This window comes from Glossina fuscipes, unplaced genomic scaffold (assembly GCF_014805625.2).
Source record: "Glossina fuscipes isolate IAEA_lab_2018 unplaced genomic scaffold, Yale_Gfus_2 0, whole genome shotgun sequence".
NCBI lineage: Eukaryota > Metazoa > Arthropoda > Insecta > Diptera > Glossinidae > Glossina > Glossina fuscipes.
The window spans coordinates 22,511,341-22,534,368 of record NW_023998414.1 but is presented as its reverse complement, the minus strand read 5'-3'; the positions used below and the strand labels follow the sequence as shown (position 1 = coordinate 22,534,368).

Here is a 23,028-nt window from a genome sequence, read left to right as displayed (position 1 = left end):
TTTTGGTTTCATCAGATTTTGTATTTGTTTTTTTTTTTTTTTTTTTTGTTAATTTTTTTGATGTTAATAATGCAAAGCATTCAAAGAGGTTTTATTAGAATGAAACAAAGGCAGACAGAGAGGACGAGAATAGCATTTGTTGTTGATGATTAATTTTTGTTCAATATGATTATGTTTATGTTGATATTTTTTTTTTTTTGTTTTTTTTTTTTTATGTATGATATATAAATTATAGTGTATAGTTGTTTTTATTGTTAGAGATTTTGTGGTTATTGGGATTTATTTTTATTTATTATGTTAAATTTTTTTGATATAAAATTTTGTTGTGGTTGTAAAGTGTTTTATGATGAATTTTGTTCGGTTTTTTTTTTTTTTTTTTTTTTTTTGTTTTTGTTTCGTTAGAGACCCCATTTCGTATTTGGTTAAAATATATATTTTTGTTTTTATTTTAATTTTTTTTTTTTTTTTTTTTTTTTTTGTATTACAATTATTTTTAAATAAATCAATAATGAAAAAAAGGAAATTTAAAAGAAAAGAACGAGATTAATATAAACTTTTTTGAATTTTGACGTTTGGCATGATTTTAATAAAAATTAATTTCCCCTGTTGAAATTATATATTAACTATAATATATATTAAAGTTAACGTGTAATCGAAATCAAAACCTAAAGCCTTTCATTGATATATTGATATTAAAATAGCAATAATTGTCATTTTTAGCAAAAACAAGATCATAATAATAAAATAAAATTATTAACTTAACCCTAGCGGAAAAAAATTCAATTAAAATAGAAACGGCAGAGAGTATCAGCGCCTGATACACTCTCTAAAATTTGATCACATGATCAACATATGTATATATAAATAAAGAAAAATTAAAACACACACACTAGAGTTAACAGCATTTTTGCATAACAGCCTTAATAACAAAATACGTATTAATAAGTTATAAAGTGTGATAAAATATTAAATAATATCTAATAAAATAGAAAAAGTTTTTTGTTTTTTCAATAATTACCCCAAATTCCATCCAGAGTGCATCCACTATACTGCCAAGTACAGTTATCAAATCGAATATATTCCAAGGATCCTTAAAGAAATTCTGAAAAAAAAGAGTCATAAAATTATAATTGGAAAGCTTTAAGAAATAGACGGCAAAAAAATAAGAACATAATAATTGCGGTATGACCGACTATTTGATACCCTACTCCAGTCTGCCTACAGTTATTCATTCGTTTTGGTAATAATACGTCAGAAATTACACATTACCGTCACGCAAAGGCAAACATTTTTCCACGAAAGCTACTATATTGGGCGAATCTTTATATGGGATGGTAATTAAAAAATAGATCTAAGTGGTTCAAATTCTATCTCAACTTACTATTATGAACTAATTATTACCATGAAATATTGAAAATTTTATACTTTTTTACTTTATAAAGATTCAGGAATATTTCGTAGGAATATTTTGAAAAAATTGCCCCAACTGAACCAAGCTCGTATAAAATACCAGGTTAGAATGTCAGAATGCTATTACCCAGCGAGCTTGGTCGGGAAATTTTAAAAATTCCACTTTTCCCCCATCTAACAACTTTTCAAAATAGTACGTTATAAGGGGAACGATCGAAAAAGTAGACCGATCTAAACCACTTTCAATTGCATTCGTCCTTGGAACAAAGCACACCAGGAAACCAAATTTCATCAAATTATCTTAAAAATTGCTACCTGTAGCTTGAACACAAATTTACATGGACAGACAATAGATAGACAGACGGACCAACGGGCTTATATCTGTTGCTTTCTCTTACTCCTATAGTATTTAAGCACCCCTTTTCAACAAGGTAGGCAACTGCTTCTAAGGGAGCGTTGTCTAACCGAAGCGGTTATGAACGCATCGACTTTGAGCGCTATAGCGATAGCGACCAAATACGGCCTGAGTTACTACTGGGGCAGTAAGCGCGGGAACTTAAAATCTCCCAACACCATATATCAATGTTAATAAATTTCGAAACTTCTACAATATGACGAATAAAAGCACAATGTTTTGCATAGATAGAAATCTAAAAGCATTTGGCATCATGTAGAGATTATTATTATTATCAATTTTAACTCGAATGGCACTAAACTCAATATTTGAAGTTGTCGAAAATTCGGAAAAGTATGGTGTAAATAAAACTTCAATGGCGATTAAGACTCTGCTTCCGGTTTAGTCGAATCTGACCATTCTGAAGATGTGGACGCACTTGGAAATAAATTTGAACGAATACGGATCAGGTTGTTGGCTAGATTTCCGAGAAAACCATCGAGGAGATTTTTTTGCTCACTTTACAATTTAACAGTTAACATGTTTAACATTTTGGTAAATGATAAGCAAGGGGCTTAAGGAACAATTCACTTTTTTAGTTTGAAGTGTTGCAGAATTACTAGATCGAGCTTTATCCCAGTGAATGGACTTTTTTATACTAATAGGGTAAATAGCATTGCATTACTGATATTGATGGTCAATGCAGTACATGTGTTTCTAAGGTTAATTAAATTAAATTTTACAAACACCAAGTCGACGTAATATTTGATATCTGCCTAAATAAGCTTTTCAGATAAACTGTAAATAAGAGAAGTATAAAGCGGCTGAGCTTATCGTGCTTTCTTTAAAGTACATATGGAATTAAAAAGGTTTTTTTAATAACGCTCACCTTAACACCGAATCCTATGATCTTCAGTACAGTCTCAACACTAAACATTCCAGTAAATCCCATGTTGATATATTTAAGTGATTTTTCATACATATCACCTTGATTATGATACTGAGAGAGAATATAAATCGATTAGTTGCTCATCGCAATTTACAGATTATAAAAGACAATGATGTATATAAATAAAAGGTTTGATTAATGTTGTTACTTATATAAATAATTATAAGATAAAAAGAAATCAAAATAAAACCAAAAATCATATACAAGTCATATAATATATTTATATAGACATTAAAAAATTAACTTTATGGTAAATCATAATAACAGACGCATGGAGAAGCGACTATGGCTTGCGAACGTTGGAATGAAAACCGTTTTACGAGCTTTAAATGTCGAAACCTTAACTCTGTCCATGAATGGTTTTGATAAAATGAAGAAGACCAATCACCAACAAAAAAAAAAAAAAAACTTGTAATAATAATGCGTAAGTAGCCTTAGTTCAGCAATCATACAAGCCATAAAACACTCCTTTTACAGCCTTACCGCCTTAAAGTTAATGTCAATAAATGAAAGTTACATAAGCCTTAGAAGGAGTTTTACATACTTGTCATGCCACAAGGACATTTCGGTTACGTTCGTTCGCTACTTGAAATGCCCCTGAGTATGTTGAATAAAATTTTTAATCAAAAGTCAAACACAGGTACTTTGAACATTTTCCAGTCTGCAGTCTTAGCTGTCATACGTATAGCATTTATGAACGGATTTGCATCAGATTGCTATTGCAAAGAAGGAAGAGTTGCACAAACCGCTATGTATGGAAAGTTGATTGCAATGAAAAACTTTCATTGACTTTGAAGCGAATCGTATTTGATAATAGGGAATCAATTCAAGTATATATAAGTATTATAATGTAGTGGAAATATTAATTACAAATGTTTTTGATTGATCGACTCGAACAAATTTGATATTCAATTTGCAAATGTCTAATGATTTTTTGGCAATTGCTGGAGTGTTCTTCTTATTCTCTTAAATTTGAGTTATCATCGTTAAACATTTATTTTGATTTGTACAGTTTAGTTCATTCCACCACAAGAAGCTTTCGAAATGGGCAAACACTGCCGCATCGACTAGCATTGTATGCCATTAAGTATATATATATCTTTCTGATGTATATTATATAACGAGTAAAATTTCAGTTTCTGTTGATGACGGCTCAAATAATAACTAAAATCTAACTTATGCTTCTTATTCGAATCTCAAATAAAGATCGATTCAATCTATCTGTAACTTCTTTTATAAATAAATTAATAGGAAAAAAAATAAAAATAAATAAATAATAATAATAATAAAAAAAATTAAATCAAAAAAATTAAAAAATTTGCTAATAATAAAGATGATAAGTCAAACACTTACAATTTAAATAAGATTTTCATCTTTTTTGTTCTTAATAATCTTAGCCAAAGTACTTACCTTCATCATTAATAATAAAGTATTGAACACAATAAGCATCATTATAAAATATTCAAATGGTGTCGATACGACAATACGCCACACTTTATATTTAAATGTGTTACGATTTTTAGGCATATAACGTTCTAATGGTCGTGCTCCTATCGTAAAGTCTATACATGATTTCTGTAAAATGCATTCAAAGATAAAGTTTACAATAAAAAGAAGAAGAAAGAAATTTCATTTTATTAATAATATATGATTTCTATCTAAAAACATTCCGTTAAGGTGAAAGTAATTATATATATATATGTTTCTCATTAGCCACATCGATTATGAACAATTTTTCTACTCGCGAGATTTTTATTCGCATAATTACCGTGTTATGGATTTAGATTTTGATATAATCGATCGATTAATAAGCAAATGAGTGTGTAATGATTAAAAATCGGAAGAAGATAAGTGCATATATATATTTTAAATATATTTAATATTTTAACTAATTTATGTATGAAAACTAAAACTGTTAAAGTTAACTTTTAAGTGATCAGAAGAATTAAGAAGAACAACTAATAACTAATTACAATATAAAATTGACATTCATCCTTTAATAGAATGAAATTGTATTATTTTTATTTAAACTATAAATTTCAGGTGCCATACTGTACTCCAAGTGTATTGCCGTATGTCCCTCTAATTCATTGCTGTTGCGTAAAACGATCAACTAAGATAAGCAGAGCTCGTAGTGTAACTAAAGTAGCCGGTAATGATTATAAGAGTGTTTGCGTTTGCATACCACTATAATGTATATTAACTATCACGAAGACAGTCATCACACTTTGCCGCTAGCTTGATCGCGGTGTATAATGGCTACTATGGCATAGTCCAGGCGATAAGGCTCAAGACTGCCCCAGTCACAACAATTTACTTCACACTATATGTGCATAGCTTTAATATTTCGATTTAAGTTCACGTGTTATCACTTTAAGCCGAAAAATATGCTAAGAAATGTGCTTGGTGGACGTTTAAGATTAATGATCTTCCTTTGAAATACGTAATATAAACCGTTACCTATAAGAATATATATATATATATATGTATATATATAAATATGTACGGCTGAAATGTATGATTGTAGCCAATGTAGATCTTTCGTTAATAGGAAGGTATAGAGTTAAAGAATGTACTTGTTTTGTAATTAGTAACGCGTTAATAACTATCGCGCAACTAATATATGCAAACCATTTTAAATTTGTATTAACTACAATAGTGCATGTGTATGGAATGAAACTACACTGTTTGCTAATTAATCTGATCACTTGAAAATGTTCACTAAAATTAATTGAAAATAATTTATAAATACATACATAATGTCATACAATTTTTGTGAATCTATTTTGAATATGCAATAGTGATGGTATATGTCATGAAATATAAAATATATGCGAATGATTGTATGTAAAAGCGTCTAATTTAGTAAATACAAACCTTTTGTTATTATTATTACTTTTTTATTTTGTATTTATTTATTTATTTATTTTTATTTATTTTTTTTTTTTTGTTGTAATCAAAAACATTTTATTTTGATAATTAACAAAATAAAAAGTTTCTGATAATTTGAAATAATTAAATAACTTCCGGAAAATGTTCAACATTTATATATATTTATACAAGTCTAAGCATTTATAGCGTACAAAAACCAATAAAAGCCGTTTAAGCTAAAACGTAGATGATATATTCTAAAATACATCATCCATAGACATACGCATAATAATAACATTAGTAATAATAATTGAGGATATTCATCATTTCGTGTATAAATTTACAAGCTGTATACATATTTGCAGAATGAAACAATTTCGAATACCATCCATCACCGTCCGAACATACATAAGTAAAATTTCCCATAAGAAGACTCATGGAAAGCTCTGTTTCGAAAGACGACAACTGCATCAAATGCAATTCGTTACTGTAGTATCTGTAGTTGTTAATTTATTTACATATAGATTACAAACTATTGCAACCAAACTTGGCCACAGAAGAAGTAGCTAAAGAATCCAAATTGCGTACTATTTGCGTTGCGATTGCTTTAGATCACAAACAAATTACGCATTACAATTTTTTTTTTTTTCTTTTCATTATTCGATTTGAATCAATTTTCACGTTAAAACATTACTATCAGACAAAGCCGATCATTAAGTAGCCTACACGATTCATTATCGTGATAATGCAAGGAAAAATTATATCTTGTTTTCAAGTATCCGCACGAATAACTGGGTAAATAAAAATAGCGACTTCCATGACTGAGTTCGTAGCTCTAAATCTTAATGAGGTGGAATTTATTTTGGTTGAAGTTATAGCAAATGCTCAGTCGGCAAAGGCATAATGCTTTGCGGCCGCTTTCTTTCTTTTTTCTCAATTCTCTCCAACCGTTGTCACCGTTGAATAACTAGTCATAAAAAAAAATAAAAATAAAAAAACTAAAAAGGCACGGATCTTTCACGGATCCAAAAAATTGGCCAATGCGATTCAATTTAATATAACGAAATACTATTATTTAGCGACTTTTCTCGAGAAATTTTCGAAATAACTTTTTCGTAAAACTTTTTGCATTATAGGCATTAAGAGTGCGGTCATAACAATGGACCCACCCAATCCATTCGCAATAGGAGTCCCTTTTGGGTCAAAAGCCACTAGTGTACCGCATTTCGTTAAAATATTCTCAAAAATTGCGACCTGCAGTTTAAGCAAACAAAATAATTAAATAAAGTGTAATCGGAGACAGTGGCCTGTAAAGAGTCCTAGAAAAGTAAGTGATAGATTGTTTTTCGGCTTAAAGCTGCCTATGATTGCGATCGTGCAAGTGAGCCTTGGAAAAAGTAAAAAAAAAAAATTTGAAAAATATTATTACGTTCTTGCGAACCTCTTAGACATCGACGAGTCGCTCGGCAAAGGATAGCGGCCTACTATTTTACATATCTCGTAACTGTACCGGTGAAGCGATTTGTAATGTGCTTATGTATTATTATGTATTATTTTAAGCGTAGTATTGTTCTCGTCGACTTGTTTTGCAATTGCCTGGATGATGGATGGATGAGTAGTTCAATGATGGTTTTGGCAGCGATTTTATACATCTTCCAAGCTTCTCTACTTGGGAACATCTCTTTTATTTGTTATTATTATTATTATTATTATTATTATTATTATTATTATTATTATTATAATGGAAAACTAATTCATAGAAAAAAGCTTTAAAAACTAATTTATTGAAAGATAATTTAACGGCGTTAGATTTTTACAAGACTTATAAAATTTCATTTGGATTTCCATGAGATGGAAATTGAAGCGGAACTAGCGCGCTAAATCTGAATGAAATATATGAAATGTAGCAGTGGTTAATAAGGAAATTATTAACGACGATCTATACAATCGTTCTAATCATTTTAGGACATAGGCTAAATGGTTGTTTGTTTTTTTGTTTTTTTTTTTTTTTGTTTTTCTACGGATATGTTTGTTAGTCTCTTTTTTTTTTTTTTTTTTTTTTTGTTTTCTTTTTATTATCTATTTGCTAATGAGTATGGATAACAACAAATTGGGAATTTTGTTGTACACTAAAAATCTCACCTGATTTTTATCAATTTCACCGTCTTGTAATTCAGCTTCGCCTTGTTCTTGGAATGTAATGATAATCAAGGCCACGAATATGTTAACGAAGAAGAACGGAAACACAATAAAATACACGATATAAAATATGGACATTTCAATCCGGAAATTTTGTATTGGACCCCTATCTTCATATGTGGCAGCCATGGAGTGTTGCAGTACTCTGGATTATTTATTAATTAAATGTGATTTTTGTGTTTGTTTTCTTTTTTTTTAATTTTTTTAATTTTTTTTTTTTTTTTTTTTTTTTTTTATGAAAAAGAAAACTGTATGCATGAAATGAACAAAAATTAGCTTACTGTGGCCATCCTTCACCGGTTTGCACAGCAAATAGTGTTAACATGGCGGCAGCGACATTGTCATAATGAAAACTACGCGGCTTCCAGATGCGCGCCTCCTGTTTTGGCAGTAAGTCACCTTCTTCATATTTAAAATATGAACCCCTTGATAATCGTGTTGATCGTGGTTGATGTTAATTTATTTAATTTTATTTATTTAGAGATTGTTGTTGAGAGTACAACACAAACACATACGGAAGTGCATTGAGGTGTTTTGTGAAAATTATTTCAAGATATATATATATATTCTTTTTTTTTTTTTTTTTTTTTTTTAACTATAAAATGTTAATTATTTAAGCGAAAACAAATAAAACACAAGTCAAAGCAAATAAGAAAAAAAAAAAATATAAAAACAATTTTAAACTAAAAAAAAAAAAACTTTTAGTATATAAGAGTTAAGTAAAGAAATGTTAAATAGAGTTAGTGTTATGTTGTAAGATGATTTTGATGGCATGGTGTCTTATGGAGGCGTGTATGCAGCTTCGTTTCATGTAGACGATGTATAGCACACCGTAAATAAGTAGGCGTAAAGAAATAGCAAATGTTACAAAATCGATACAAAAGCACAGCAAGTTATGTGACATTGAAACATTGCTTAGCTCGCGTTAAAGACAAAATAATATTGAAAACAAAAAAAAGAAGTAGAAGAAATTGTACAAAATTATATTTCAATGTTAGTTGTAGTAGCTATGAGAAATTATGCTAAATAATGTTGCATAAGTGTACGGTGTACGTTAGTATATTTAGTAGTCATTTAGTTTCATTCCTGCTGTTCTTCTTGCGGTTTTAGTCGATATTGTGAGCATTCTTTATCCTTTTATTGCTTTTTTTTTTTTTTCTTTAATTTAACTATCAAAACGAGCAAATCATTTTTTTTTTTTTTTTCTACTTAATTAATTGTAAAAGCTATTTGAAAGCATATTTTTTGTTACAATATTTTCGATTTTTTTAAATTATTTTATTAAAATGTTTGCAATACCTACAAATCAGCCGCGTAATATATATATATATATATATAGCATATCTGTCTGTCTGTCCATCTATGCCATATATGCGACATAGGTGATCGCAACAATGAATATTTGAGCGGAAATTTGTTTAAGGACACATTTAGAGTAGACCCAAGAGAGAACATTTTAGCGAAAAATTGGATTTCTACCCCACTACTCGTAAAGTTCCATATATATTTTATGGATTATCCTACAAAGGGAAAAATTCGGGAACGTTCGTCTAATATCGCAAAGTAGCAAAATATGATTTTCTTAAATTACTTATAAAATGAAGATATTGCCCGCAAGAGGGTTCGGCTTGGCTAATCGGTTCTTTCCATTCTTAGGGTTTTGCGAATTAATTACTCACCAAGACTTCGCTGCGATGCAGAATATCACTAGTGGACATGAGATTAAAAAGTCATGTTTAACTTAAGTCAAAGAGCAAAGTGCTAATGCATTACGACAGAACAAGAGGACGAAAAAGAAACGCTTAACCGAATTAAATCGAACGGAAATGAAACAAGGCATGGCATGCTTTAATGAATTGAAAGGAACTTTTATTTATGTGAAACAACATTTCATTTGTCATAGTCGAAAGACATTTTACGGCTATAGTTTGAAAACATTATTATGTCTTGTCTCTACCGTATTCTCGGCCAGATTCTTCATATGCTTCCTAGTTGAGATAATCGCATAAGAAATAAGATTTAAAATCAATTACTTAATTAATTCAAGGGAAGAATCGGCTTTCATTGAATTTTTGTGTGTGTGCGTTTGTTTGTGTCTTTGTAAACTTTGTAAAATTATTTCTTTCGCCAAGAAGTCAAGCGAGAAAAAGCGATCAAGGGAAATTGAAAAGATATAGGTTAGCTCTCTTAATCTTTCTTTGCAATACGAACCCAGCCAATGATGATGAAGATGAAGAATGAAAATTTCGATTTATGAAAGAGAGAAAACATTGTAACAAATATGCTTTCAGGCGGATTCAACTTTCTTTAGCTTTAAGCGAATTCATTGCACACGAAGGCAAACAATTAAAAGATGTAAAAATCTTTTCTAAAAACGTTAATATTTACAAACTAGTAACGAGTGTGTGTAAGATTTTTTTTTTTTACTTAATTATCATTTTTTTTTTTTTTTTTTTTTTTTAGAGAGAGAGAAAATTAAATAAACAGACGAAACACAATAACAGAAAAGTCATAAAGTTTTCTTAATTAAAAATTCAAAAGTATTTACTAAAATTTTACTGACTAAAAGGCTAAAAATCTAAAAAGACTACATTTAAGAACCTTCTCGGTTACTGTCGATCATCCAATGTTTTTTGTTTTGTTTTTTTTTTTTTTTTTTTCTTTTATTTTTTTGCGAAACTAAGCTAATTATTGAATTATTGATTGATAAAACTAAACTATTTACCCTACTAGCAGCTATTACGAGATTGTGAAGAACAAAAAAAAAAAAAAAGATAAATAAATAAATTGATATATTTATTTTGTCGTTGTGTAGGTTAACACTACTTGTAAACAATTTGCGCTAAATTAATGTGAATGGTTTGTATAAAATCTTAAGTACTTGAGAGGTGGAAAAAAAGCCACAGATACGGATATATTTATATGTTTATGCATACATCAATTTGGAGAATATATCCATATTTAAGTTATAATTATATTAGATTGCAATTGGAATTTAGAGCGCGTGTTAAGAGTTTGATATATAAAAAGCTTATTAAGAAATCTTCTGGCAGTAGTATGGACTCTTTGGTATTTTCTTTCTTTTTTATCTCTTTGGTTTTTGTTTATTTTTCGTTTGCTTTTGTTGTTATAAAAAAAAAAATACCCATTTATGTTAACAAAAAAAAAATTGTGTTTTAACAGTAAACAAGTCCCTTTACTACTCAAAATTCAAAATTCGTTTTCAATTTTTTTATTTGCAAAAATTGCTTTTTAAAAAGAATAAAAGCCAGTGATTTCGTCTAATTATTGTGATTGTTAATGCTGGTTTTTTTTTTTTTTTTTTTTTTCTTTGTTATTGTTCTTGTTGTTCTTGTTGTTGTTGCTGTTGTTATTATTATTATATAGACACGGGAGAAGATGACTCTCAGATATATATATATATAATTTCATTTCATTTCTCTTTTCCTCAGCGCTGTTTTATTGCATGATTTTCATTATCCGTAGAGTGTAATCAGGCAAATAAACAAGCGGCGAAACTTTAAAATGCTACTCTTACATTCTGTAAAATCTGTGCACGCAATTTTGAAGATTTTTTTCCATTTTTTTTTTTTTTTTTTTTTTTTTTCTTTATAAAAAATTTTTGTTAACTAAAAAAATTTGCAATTTTTGGCATAAACAAAGCCTATTTTTGATATGGGAAATTTATCACGTTTTTATTGCACGTTAAGTGACATTTCTACAGTGGATTAATCATCGTAAAAAGAATAACGTCAGAATAGGTCAGAATTTATACTATATATCATAACTCTTTCAATTCATTCAATCGGCGACGATTTTATTACTTGCCATTAGGTAACATTGCATTGTTGCTGTGACGGGTTTCGCGGCATGGTCTCTTATGTGTTGTGTACAGACTTACAGTGCATTTAAAAAGTACTTTATATGGATGCTTTTATTTCCCCTGAATGCGCGATAAAGCATTACTAGGTCCTCTTTTTTTTCTTTTTTTTTTTTTTTTTTTTCTTAATTGCTTTAAAAAACAACGCGCTCTAACGAAATTTTCTTCTTTGTTTTATTTATTGATTTTTTAGTTTCTTCTACCCGAAAAACCCACCACCTTAGGATTTACTATCTACTGTAATTTTATTTCTAGCCTTTTAATCTAGGCCTAGGGAATACTTTCAATCTATATGTGTTTGTGGTGAAAAGGTATTATTGCACACAGAGCTAAGTCGTATTATAGTGAATTCTAGTTTTAAATCTTTAAATTTTAGAATGACATTTTATCTGGGAATGCGAGGACAGACATTCTTTTGTGTACACATATATGTATCTATAATGTTTAAAAATGAACAATTTTTAATTAAAAAATTACTGGGAGTATAAATTAGTTCGGTCCGTTAAAAATGCATTTCCTTGAAAATAAAATGAGTGAGTGTATCAGCGAAAATATTGCCCATCGCTATCTACTACTTTTTTCCCGCCTCTCAGGAAATTTCCAAATTCCATTCCGAAAGAATATCTCATCTTTTGGGGCTATTGGGGGTGTTAATTGAGAGGAATAATGGTTGCTAGTAACAAGCTGGAAATGTTTTGCTATATGAGGACGGAAAAGCTCACGATATTCATTACTTTTAGCGTATCACGACCATTTTTGATCGCAATGGCAGATATTACGGTTAGTAGCGTTGATTTCATTTGATTGGAACGAACCACTCACCAAGTGCGACCGGTTCTCATATTCACCTTGATCGGGCTTTCAACATCGCAACGCATCCACTACTATTCATCACTTATAAGAATTTAGCAAAAAAATATCCTTTGAAATAGGCAGGAAGAGTAAATTTGTGCACGCTTCGGTGTGATAACTTATGTAGCTGCGTATAGCTTAGAAGGATGAGCTCACAGCTTCATTCACACTTCCATGAAACACTCCTTCTTAAAAAACGGACCCAACTAATTTTTACTGAATACACAATCGCGCTGTTGACTCTCTCAACAGCAAAAGTTTTAAAATATTCTGCAGCCATTATACTTTGCAAACATTACAAGCAACTTTGGTCTATTTAACCCAAAAAAAAAATCTTTCCCAAGGGAAGCTTTCTAGAACGTACTCAAACGACCGAAACAGGCATTAAGGTCATTGGACAATGCGGAGAATGCAATTATACTATCTGGTAATATGCAGGATCGGCAGACGATTGTTCAAGCTCTAAATAATCAAAGTAATAGCTTTGGATTAAACCTAAGCACCAACAAATTCAAATTTATGATCGTAAGTCTAGCTAAAACCCCATAGGCAGATTCCACTCTATCAATTAATAACTAAAAGATGGAAAGGGTTTTCAAGTTTGTATACGAAGACTAGGATGGCGAAATATCAGAAAATTCTAGAATTTCATTCACGAAATGAGATTATTTTCTCGTCTTCACCTTCGCCTACCCCTTCATGAAATGATTCGTATGGTCGGTGCTCTGGTATGGTCTAAAATCACAGACATTATAAATCAGTTGAACGCTTGAGAAGAACACACTCTGAACATGATTAAACAATTTAATATTGCGTATTTTGAGCACGTGGAGAAAAATAGGAGCTGCTACGCTCGATAATGGAAGCTCTCGTCGAAGGGCGTAAACGCTTGGACAGAAAACAAATGTTATGGCCTATATCCAATAATGGATAGGTAGTAAAAGAAGATGAAATAACCCAAAAAAAGGGTTTGGCGTTTGATTATCATACGTTGTTCCACGCGTTTGAATGCAATTTCCACAAAATGAGTCCAGTAGATAAGAAACGCCACTAACAAGTCAGTATTCGCGGGCTCAGCTACAGTGAGTGTTTAGAGCGTAACACTTACCGCTACCGAAATTCCCTTCTTCGCTACCTCTCCGTTCTGGCCGTCACCGTGTTGCGCCAATAGGAAACATCTCCTGAATAATTGGTCATTTAAAAATACAAAACAGACAAGTTCACTTCGTATGTGACCAAAATGTCGGGTTTCGCTAAATTTATACCGACAAACGACGCATCTCACTTTGTGGTACTAAATCTTACTTCTTTTTTTCTTTATCCCTCCGAGAAAAGATATTTATGCGTGAGGCTAAAATTACATTATTTTTATTATGTATATAAATGTTACCTTTTAGGCCCATTTGCATCCGCTCGACTTTGACCGGAGTTGAACTCGTTTATTTGAAAGATTTCCCATTACATTAGTAAACAAAAATGCGGCGTATAAACTGGCCCCATGGAATATATGTACATTCTCCACGATAAGATAATTAAACTGTAGTGTAATTACCAAAGATGATTTAAGGATTAAATTAATTTTTTATTAATTTTAAATTAGCATAATTTGATCGACATTTCGGACATGATTTACATTTTAGTTAAAGAAAAAATTTTTGCAATTTTATGACTTTCAATGCATCGACAATTTCCGGACACACGATGGATATGATGTTAAGACAAGTTAACAATTTTTTACATGGCACACCATGCACGACACCAAAGTCACTATGCGCTTGCCGTAACGGTGAGAAACATATCTACACAGCAGACAATTAATAGTAAATTGATAAAAAAAAAAAAAAAAAAAAAAAAAATTGGTTGCGATTAATGACTTGTTATTTTCTATGCATCTGCGCGTCTCTTAAATCCTTTAGATCAGAGATTGACAAAGTTCGTTGTTGTTGTGACTTACAGCTTTATAGAAATATTTATTAAATCCGTGTAAAAGTTCTATGTCCGTTTGACAACTGACAGTTTACGAAAGAGTAACGCCTTCTCATTGTTGAACAATAAAGATTTCAAAGTCATACTTCTTCGAAAATGAGGCTGGTGCTCGAAATCGCGCCATGGTAACCCAGTTATTTCTGTCCAATGTTTAATGACAAATGGGTTCAAAAAGACAAATGCCACGTGCTGTGCATCCCATGAAAACTTCTTGGTGATCAGAATTTCGATGAAAGTACCAGCAAACGCGTGTAGTCCACTTCCACGATCCACTATCTCCCATAACAACTCCATCCTATATACAATCATCATTCAATAAATATACAGTTTTCTTTTTGTTAAGTCGAATCTTGCATAAATTTTGGGACATCCTATACACACTCGAGAGCAACAAAGTCGCACATCCTCTACATTTTCATTTCGAACCAAAATAATTATGAAATTCAATTTATGTTGCAAGCATAACTTAAATTAAACTAAAGTATGCACTGTTCGCCTTTGAAAAACACATAATGCAAAAAGTTGCTTTATCAAATACAGGACTATGCAGAGTAAGAAAATGGATACCACGCCGGAAGCCACGTCTCAAGTTGTTACACTAATTGAAGCTACTCAGAACCAAAACCAAGTGGCACGACAGTTAAATTTGAGCCGATGCGTTATTTAAAGTGTATACCAGCGTTAGCAAGACATCGTTGGATCTATTCGGTAACGAGCAAGTTGACGAAAACGTGTCATAACGCAAGCGTGATGATCGTTTATTTGCGACATCATCACTACGAAATCGCGGTTTAAATGCACTTCGACTCGGACAGCAGCTCCAAAGTTAGAGCAGTGGAAGTCAGACGATGGCCGGTTAGGAGAAAATTAGCCGAAGGAGGCCTGACAGCGCACAGACCAGCAAGCCCAGTCGAACGGCAAGGACGCCTTCAGTTCGATCGAGAACATTTAAATTGGACTGAATCGAGACTCGATGAGCGTGCATGTTTTCGATAGGCATATCACTGGAAGCGAAAACCGAACATACGATCATCATCCGGCCCAATGCCGACCGACCAATCTGATATTACAACAAAGAAACTCTGGAAGAAACCGCAACACCTTTTTCGGGACTTATCGGCGAAAATTCCATTTTCATGCCTGACAACGCAAGATCGCATACTGCTGCTTGTAATGCGCCAATATTACAGCCCAAATCTCAGTTCCATTGATCACCTATGGGACAGCTGTAGGAGTCGCAGACAGCTCTTACGAATCTCGGAGAACTGGCATGGGATGTCAGAAATATGCAGAATTTTGTAAAACAACTTATTCATTCAATGCAAACTCGAATGGAAGCTGTTAGTCAGGCCAGTGCAGATAATATCTCGTATTAATTAATTTTTTTTTATCAATTTTACTTATTTTTTGGTCCTTTTAGACTGGCTCAAGGAGCGATTTTGGGCATTTCTATTGTTTTATTATTATTGAAGGTCTAGGGTAAGCATTAACTGTTCGACAACAGCTAACAATGTGTACTTTGCTTCAATCAAAGTTATGCTTGCAACATTAACTAATTAATTTAATTTAGGTTCGGAGTGACTTCGCAGTAACTTTTGAACAACATGTAAAAGATGTAACGTTAAATTTATAACATTTCTGATAATGGTTTTACTGTATGTAAAGTATGTGTATATCAGATAAATCCTATAGGTGGTGGAAGTAAAAACTATTGGATTTTTGTAATCGTTATCTATGTTAATTTGAAACATGAGGATTAGCTTGAATAGATCTTAACGCAAGGAGCATAGATCTCGTTTTAACACTTATATATATATATATGTGATATAAGTAAAACTAATTTGAGATATGTACACAAACACTGTTACTAAAGCACTAGCTAGCTAGTAAAACACATTTGTGACGATAGTTACAAAAAAGCATTTAACTTCTTTTGTTCTGAATGATACGTATAGTGGAAAATATGGATTTTAGGTACGAGACAAAAGATATTCGCGAATCTAGTACGTTGCGTTTTACAGACGTTTAATGAAAAGAAATAAACGGTTAGTTTTGTGAAGAGAAGAGTTTCTTTTTTTTTTTTTTTTGTGAATTTTTTTTTTTTTTTTTTTCTAAGAAAATGTGTAAATATGTAAAAGTATTTCGATTTCACAAAGATCTAGCAAAAGACAATATTTCACAGGGTTTTTAAGAAAATTAAAAGGAAAAAATTAAATAAATACATATAGAAATATAAATGAACAATTTTTACAACATTGAATCTAAAAAGACTAATTATGAATTTTTTGTTTTTTTTTTTTTTTAACTTTTCGTGTTTTTGTATAGGAAAGAAAGAGTTTTCTAGATTTTAACTAAAAACTAAAAAAAAAATAAAAATTAAAAAAATAAAAGCAATTGAGTTTTATATAAAATTTGCTGAAGCCACAAAGAATATTAATAAAAAAAAGAAAAAGAATTTCCTAATTGATAAAATAATTATTAAATAAATTGAATATAATAATTCATTTTTTAGATTAATTATTAATGAAATAATAATAATAAGAAAAAATAAAGGAAGATTAAAAATTAAAAGGAAGAAAAACTTATAAATTACTTACTGGCACTCTTCGGCAGTATGTTTACTTTCGTCCGTACAATAAAAAAATTTCCCATTGAATAATTGTACACCAATGACAGAAAATATAAATTGAAACAATATGTACACGATTAGAATGTTAACAACATTTTTCAATGAGTTGACTACGCAATCGAAGACGGCCTTCAATTTTGGTACGCGTTTAATTGTTTTCAATGGCCGCAGGACACGTAGGACACGCAACGATTTGATTGTTGATAAATTTTGTCCAGCACTGCTACCGCTCATATCGAAGCCAAAACTAACAGCAGCGCATATAACGACCACAGCATCCATAATATTCCAGAATTCTCTTAAATAGCTGCCAGGATGTAATATAACACCTAAATCTACAATTTTCAGTAACATTTCTATTGTGAATACGCCGGTAAATGCATAATCGAAATAATTTAGAATTTTATTTCGTGGCGAGTTCTCACGCACGGGATCTTCGGCCGCTAACGCTATCGATGACAATGAGATGACGACCATAATGAAAAAATCAAAATAACGTAAATTAACCACCCAATGGGCGCCACGACGTATCCTATATGCGAATCGTTTCATATATATATATATTTTTTTTTTTTTTTGGCAGTTCAATTCAATTTTCAATTCAATTCCAATTATATTTTGTGGTTGTTATTGTTGTTATTGTTGTCATTGTTGATGATGATAAGGCCGATCGAGAATTTCGTTGCATAATTAAATTTGAATTTGTTTTTTAATTGTTTATTTTTCATACATTTTTTTAATTTTAATTTTTTTAATATTTTTTGTTGTTGTTAATTTTGTTGAACCGTCATGATTTAAAAGTGAGTTGGCAGTGATTAGAGCATTGTGAAGGCGAATTTGTTGTTGATTCATGTTTAAGTTGTATTTAGTGCATCATGCAGACGTTTGATTATTGTTGAAAATAAAAATTATAAAAGTAATAAACACAAAAAAAAAAAAAAAAAAAATTGAAAAAATTAATATATATATATACATATATATATATATATATAGTATATAGAATATAGTATACATATATATATATATATATATATATATTATAAATTAAGAAAATATATAATTAAGCGATTCATAAACAATATAAATATAAAAGAAAAAAATATGAGAGAAAATATACGATTAATCAATTACCTGTGTTATAAAATTTTTGCTATAACTAAAAGAAATACTTATCGGTATAACTTACAATTACAATTACTTAGGGGTATTAAAGAGAATACTTAACTTAATTTACGCAATGACGAAATGCCTCTCTGACTAGATCTACATTTGAATATGTTACCTGATAATTAGCCAGTAAGTTGCTATCAATCTCCCTATCACTACGATATTAGCTAAAGTTTATTCTCAGGGTATTTCCCTAGCAGCTACTTAAATATCGGTCGTTAAGAGCGCATGATAGAAACACATATATACTTATTTCTATTGTCTTCGACTTAAAACAGCATTTGCCCGTACTCACTTCACTTGCACTACTAACTTATAACGTAAAAGTTGACTCAAAGTAAGCAAAGTAGTATGTGGAGTTTTGAAGGATGCTTTCGAATCTTCAAAACGGCAAATACATAAACGTAACGATTTCACGGAAGTGACTGACTTCCTTAAAAGAGGCTTCAGGAGAATATCCTACTCAAGTGCTTCTTACACTTGAAACGAAAAATTCTATTGAGCTCAAACGAAATATATCTATAAACATATTTTATTACATTCGTCGACGAACTTTTCAATTACTCTAAATAGAAGACAAAATAATTATCATTACTTCTTTCTAAAACAAACCAACAACTATCTCACGCTCACTGACTCATCCCTTTTGATACTACCTAAGAAACCAATTGTTCGTAGTCCGCTGTCTCAGTATAGAAAGTGTTCGCAGGCTTTTTGTGTTGCACTGAAAAAAGTTACCAAAAGGATATTTGGGACACGTACGTTATTTTTGTACTCTCCACCCTACACCTGCGGAGGGAAGATATATTAAGTTTGTGTGGATGTACGCAATACCCAAATAGACTTGAGATAGACCCATCCAGAGTCATCTTACAAAGCGGGTTAAGCTTATTTGTCCGTACATAGCGCAATCTTCAAGATGATATCACGAAATTTGGTATACAGACACGTTTTGGTTAAAGGATGTACGTTATTACATTACGGATTGAATCAATTTTTCGACCACTTCTCATAGAACATCCGATTTCGAAAAGTCGTTATATGACTAACTGTACTAAGCGAAGTAGTGTAGGGTATTTGATATGCAGTATTTTTACTGGTTTTTATTTATTTATACGAGGTTCTAGGTAACTAATAGTTTCGTCAGGCTGTGCCGTCAATCGCTACTTTATAAATGCGAACTTCATCTAGTATTTCTTCCTACACTTGCCACTTATTTCAAACCAATTAAACCAATTAACTGAAAATGTGAATACTCATCATATTTTCGTACAGGAGATGGACCGATATGTGAACCACATTTTTGTACCGAACAAATGTATGTCACTGAGTGAACTAAACAAAACTTATGCTTTCACCAAAGATTCTGGAATCTCTGCATCTCCGTGGCTACTTCATTATCGATTCCTTAACTAAGTAAATAAAAGTCTACGCAAATACAATATTGCTTTTAAACTTTGAATGCATACGCATAAGCATACGCATACATACACACACACACACACACACAAAGGGGGTCACTGTCAAACTCGACTTCGTAAGCAGGATGCACGTGGATGTTAGATGGCTAGAGAGACAGCAGATGGAGAGAAGAGTGGCTGAAAGCCAATAAGATATTCCATTAAGTTGGCACTATTTGAAGCGTACCAATTGCAACTAGGATCAGCGAAATAATACCTAGCGATAGCACTGCGGAATAGGGTCAATATGGCCAGCAGTATCTTTGGAAAATTTCTATATCGAGCTCGCAAACACACATACATACACACACGCACACATATCTAATACTTGTCGATAAATATATATGTATAAGCGAATAATATCGAAATCGATACATACGTACGTATTATAAAGGCCGAAAAGTTAATATGAAAAATATTATAATAAATAAAATTAAGTATTTACGGATTTGTTGGTGATAGTATAAACATTGATGAATATGGTAACATTGGTTTTGGACCCTCTGTAACTTCTTCCTCTTCCTGTTTCTTCTCTTCTTCTTTCTTTTTACTTTTCGCTTTGGTAGCCGCTGCTGAGCTATCACCATTTTCAACATGAACACCATCGGCTTGTAAGGCTTCCATTTCTTTTTCAAGCTCTTGTAATTGTTTCTCTTTATCCTCTTCGACTTGCTCCTCTTCGGCAGCTGTTAGCTCTTGAGCATTTGCCAAATTATCGACGGCAATGGCCAAGAACACATTCAGTAGCGTATAATTACCGAAAAGTACCAAAACGATAAAATAACTGCAAGCATTCCCATAAAAAATTTCATCATCGATTATCCCGCATTGCCGCAACGTTGTTAATTTTGTAATTAATTAATCATGGAAAATATGGGAAGAGAAATTTATACATATATACGTATGTGTAAGAAATTTAATGTTTAATGTTGGTTCTTCATTATTTAAAATTATATGAAAGCTTGATCTCGATAAAGATATATATTATAATATATATATATATATATATATATATATATATATATATATATATAAGTGTGAATCAGTTAGATATTCATTACAGGAGAATAGAAGGCTCAGCGTGAAACATTTACAATAGAAAGATATATAAATTATTTACTGAATACTGCGCTCTTAGTAGTTATTAAATATGTTTATAACGAACAAAATGGTTTTTTAATATTAACTATATACGGTAGGCGTTAAAGGTATTAATGTAATAAAAACAAGAATTCAAAAAAGAAACACAATAAATGGACGAATTATTTATTTTGCAAATCTAAAAATTATTTGAAAATGTTTAAATCAAAAAAATTTAGATGTGTGTGCGCTTATGAGAAAAATAAAATTCTCTTGAAGAATTATAGAAAATTCAATTACAAAAAAAATCTACTTATTTTTTAATTAATAAAAAATTAATAGATTTTTTTTTTGAAATTTTCTTATTATAAACTTGAAAAAAAAAAACTCCTTATGATCGTTTTGTTAAGCACAAAAAAATCATTTAAATCTCTTTTGTTCGTTAACGTTAGCCTAGCCAGGAGACGAGTAGAATTGCAATTTATTAAGCACAAGAATTCTGAAGAATATTGAAAAAAAAAAAAACATTAAGCCGTTGTTTGTTGTTTAGTAGAAGTTGTTATCGCTGAAATTGCTGCTCAAGAAGCATAGCTATAAAGCAAATTGTTTAGTAAAAATTTTTATATAGAAATTTTTATATATATATATATAGAGTGTATGTTTAAGTAAATATGTATGTACATGTAATAAATTGTAGTAGCAATTAAGCTTTCGCTAGAACTCGATTAAAATCCATCACCTAAATTTCATAATAAAAATACTCCCAAATAATTGCATACGTTACACGTTCACTGGATTATGTTTATATGAAATTTATACGAAAAGTTTAAGTTTTTTTTTGCCTGGCATAGAAAAACAAAAACTGTTTTCGTTGAATATTGCTCCCAAATCATCGCTTCGCTCTTCGATTTTACGCACCGCACCACCATCCAGCTTAAAGAGATAATAAAATTCAGTCAACTCGTTTACTTTTACTTATTCATAATTACAAAAACAAATATCATTATTATCATTTGTCTGTTAAAAAATTCCTTTATAAACTGTTACTAGATCAAGGAGCAGTATATATATATATATTATCTATAATAATATTATTACTATTCCAACTTCTGCATGAATGCAGTATGAATATGATGCCTAAAATAAAGGTGTTTCTTGTCGTCCTCGAAATTTGAAGTAATAAGAAAAAAAAAAAAAAAAAATTGCCTTTAATACAACGCTCAAAGTCTCTCCCCAGAAGAGATCACTTGGTCAGAGATTTTCTTCCCTTGTTGCTATTGAAGAAAACTGCACAACTTGTTTTGTATTCTGCATTAGTTTACGTCCGACACAGTACACCACAGTAGCCAAATGATTCCTCCAAGCGGTAACACATTCAAATTAAAAAGGATAGGAAGTTTTTTTGTTCAATATTTTCCGGGACTAATAAAGAAAAAATTTTTAATAAAATAATTGATTATATTCATCAAGAGAAGCCATAGTCCCAGAGATGATTCAATGTTTTTTTTAAGATTTCGACGCCGTCTTTATAGAAGAACGATTTGCCAATATAGTGAGCGGGGCAACTCTCATGCCCAAATTTTCATGCGACATTATGTATTACCCTTGGGATGTCATATTTACTCATAGTACATCGTACGTCCGTATGACTTGATTTAAAATCAACAGATCACCAAAGTATTGAGAAGAGTTGTCTTAACATATTTCGAGGCAATGCTAAGCTTTTTCCCATCGGGTTTTTTCATTCTTATGCGAATAATCGAAGATAGCTCTGTTGCTAAAACTAATGTAAATTTTCGACAAATCTCGCTTTCAGATTTGCACTTTCATTTTGCTCAAGACGATGTCAACATCTCATCTATTTCAAACGCTGTCAGTGCCGTCCTAGATGACGTACTAAAGGAAATTTCGGGAGAAAATACATTGCTGCTCATTAACTGTTAAAAGTTTCTATGGTATTATTGATTGGTGTCTAGCAATCTTTCAATCAATTTCAATGTATGTAATATACATTGCTCAACCGTTATTCTCAAATTAGCAAAAAGCACGACAAAGATTTTCATTAAAATAAAAGAGAAGAGCACAAGCACTTTCATAGCTCCGTACAATTCATTCTGTGTGAGCGAGAAATCATTTACAGATCGGCCTCCA

At 30.9% G+C, this 23,028-nt stretch overlaps 1 protein-coding gene across 9 annotated transcripts in view; it reads right to left on the bottom strand.

Annotated features, from left to right (window-relative positions):
* LOC119645053 (voltage-dependent calcium channel type A subunit alpha-1) overlaps window positions 1-23,028 on the bottom strand; it is a 115,680-nt gene that overhangs the window by 53,310 nt on the left and 39,342 nt on the right. For all 9 annotated transcript variants that reach the window (XM_038044944.1, XM_038044926.1, XM_038044896.1 and 6 more), the window contains 7 exons: window positions 20,243-20,581; window positions 17,139-17,702; window positions 8,105-8,248; window positions 7,767-7,968; window positions 4,164-4,328; window positions 2,694-2,804; window positions 1,019-1,102 (listed from right to left, as the gene is read on the bottom strand). In XM_038044944.1, coding sequence (XP_037900872.1) covers window positions 1,019-1,102; window positions 2,694-2,804; window positions 4,164-4,328; window positions 7,767-7,968; window positions 8,105-8,248; window positions 17,139-17,702; window positions 20,243-20,581 — 1,609 coding nt within the window. The remainder of the gene's footprint in view (window positions 1-1,018; window positions 1,103-2,693; window positions 2,805-4,163; window positions 4,329-7,766; window positions 7,969-8,104; window positions 8,249-17,138; window positions 17,703-20,242; window positions 20,582-23,028) is intronic.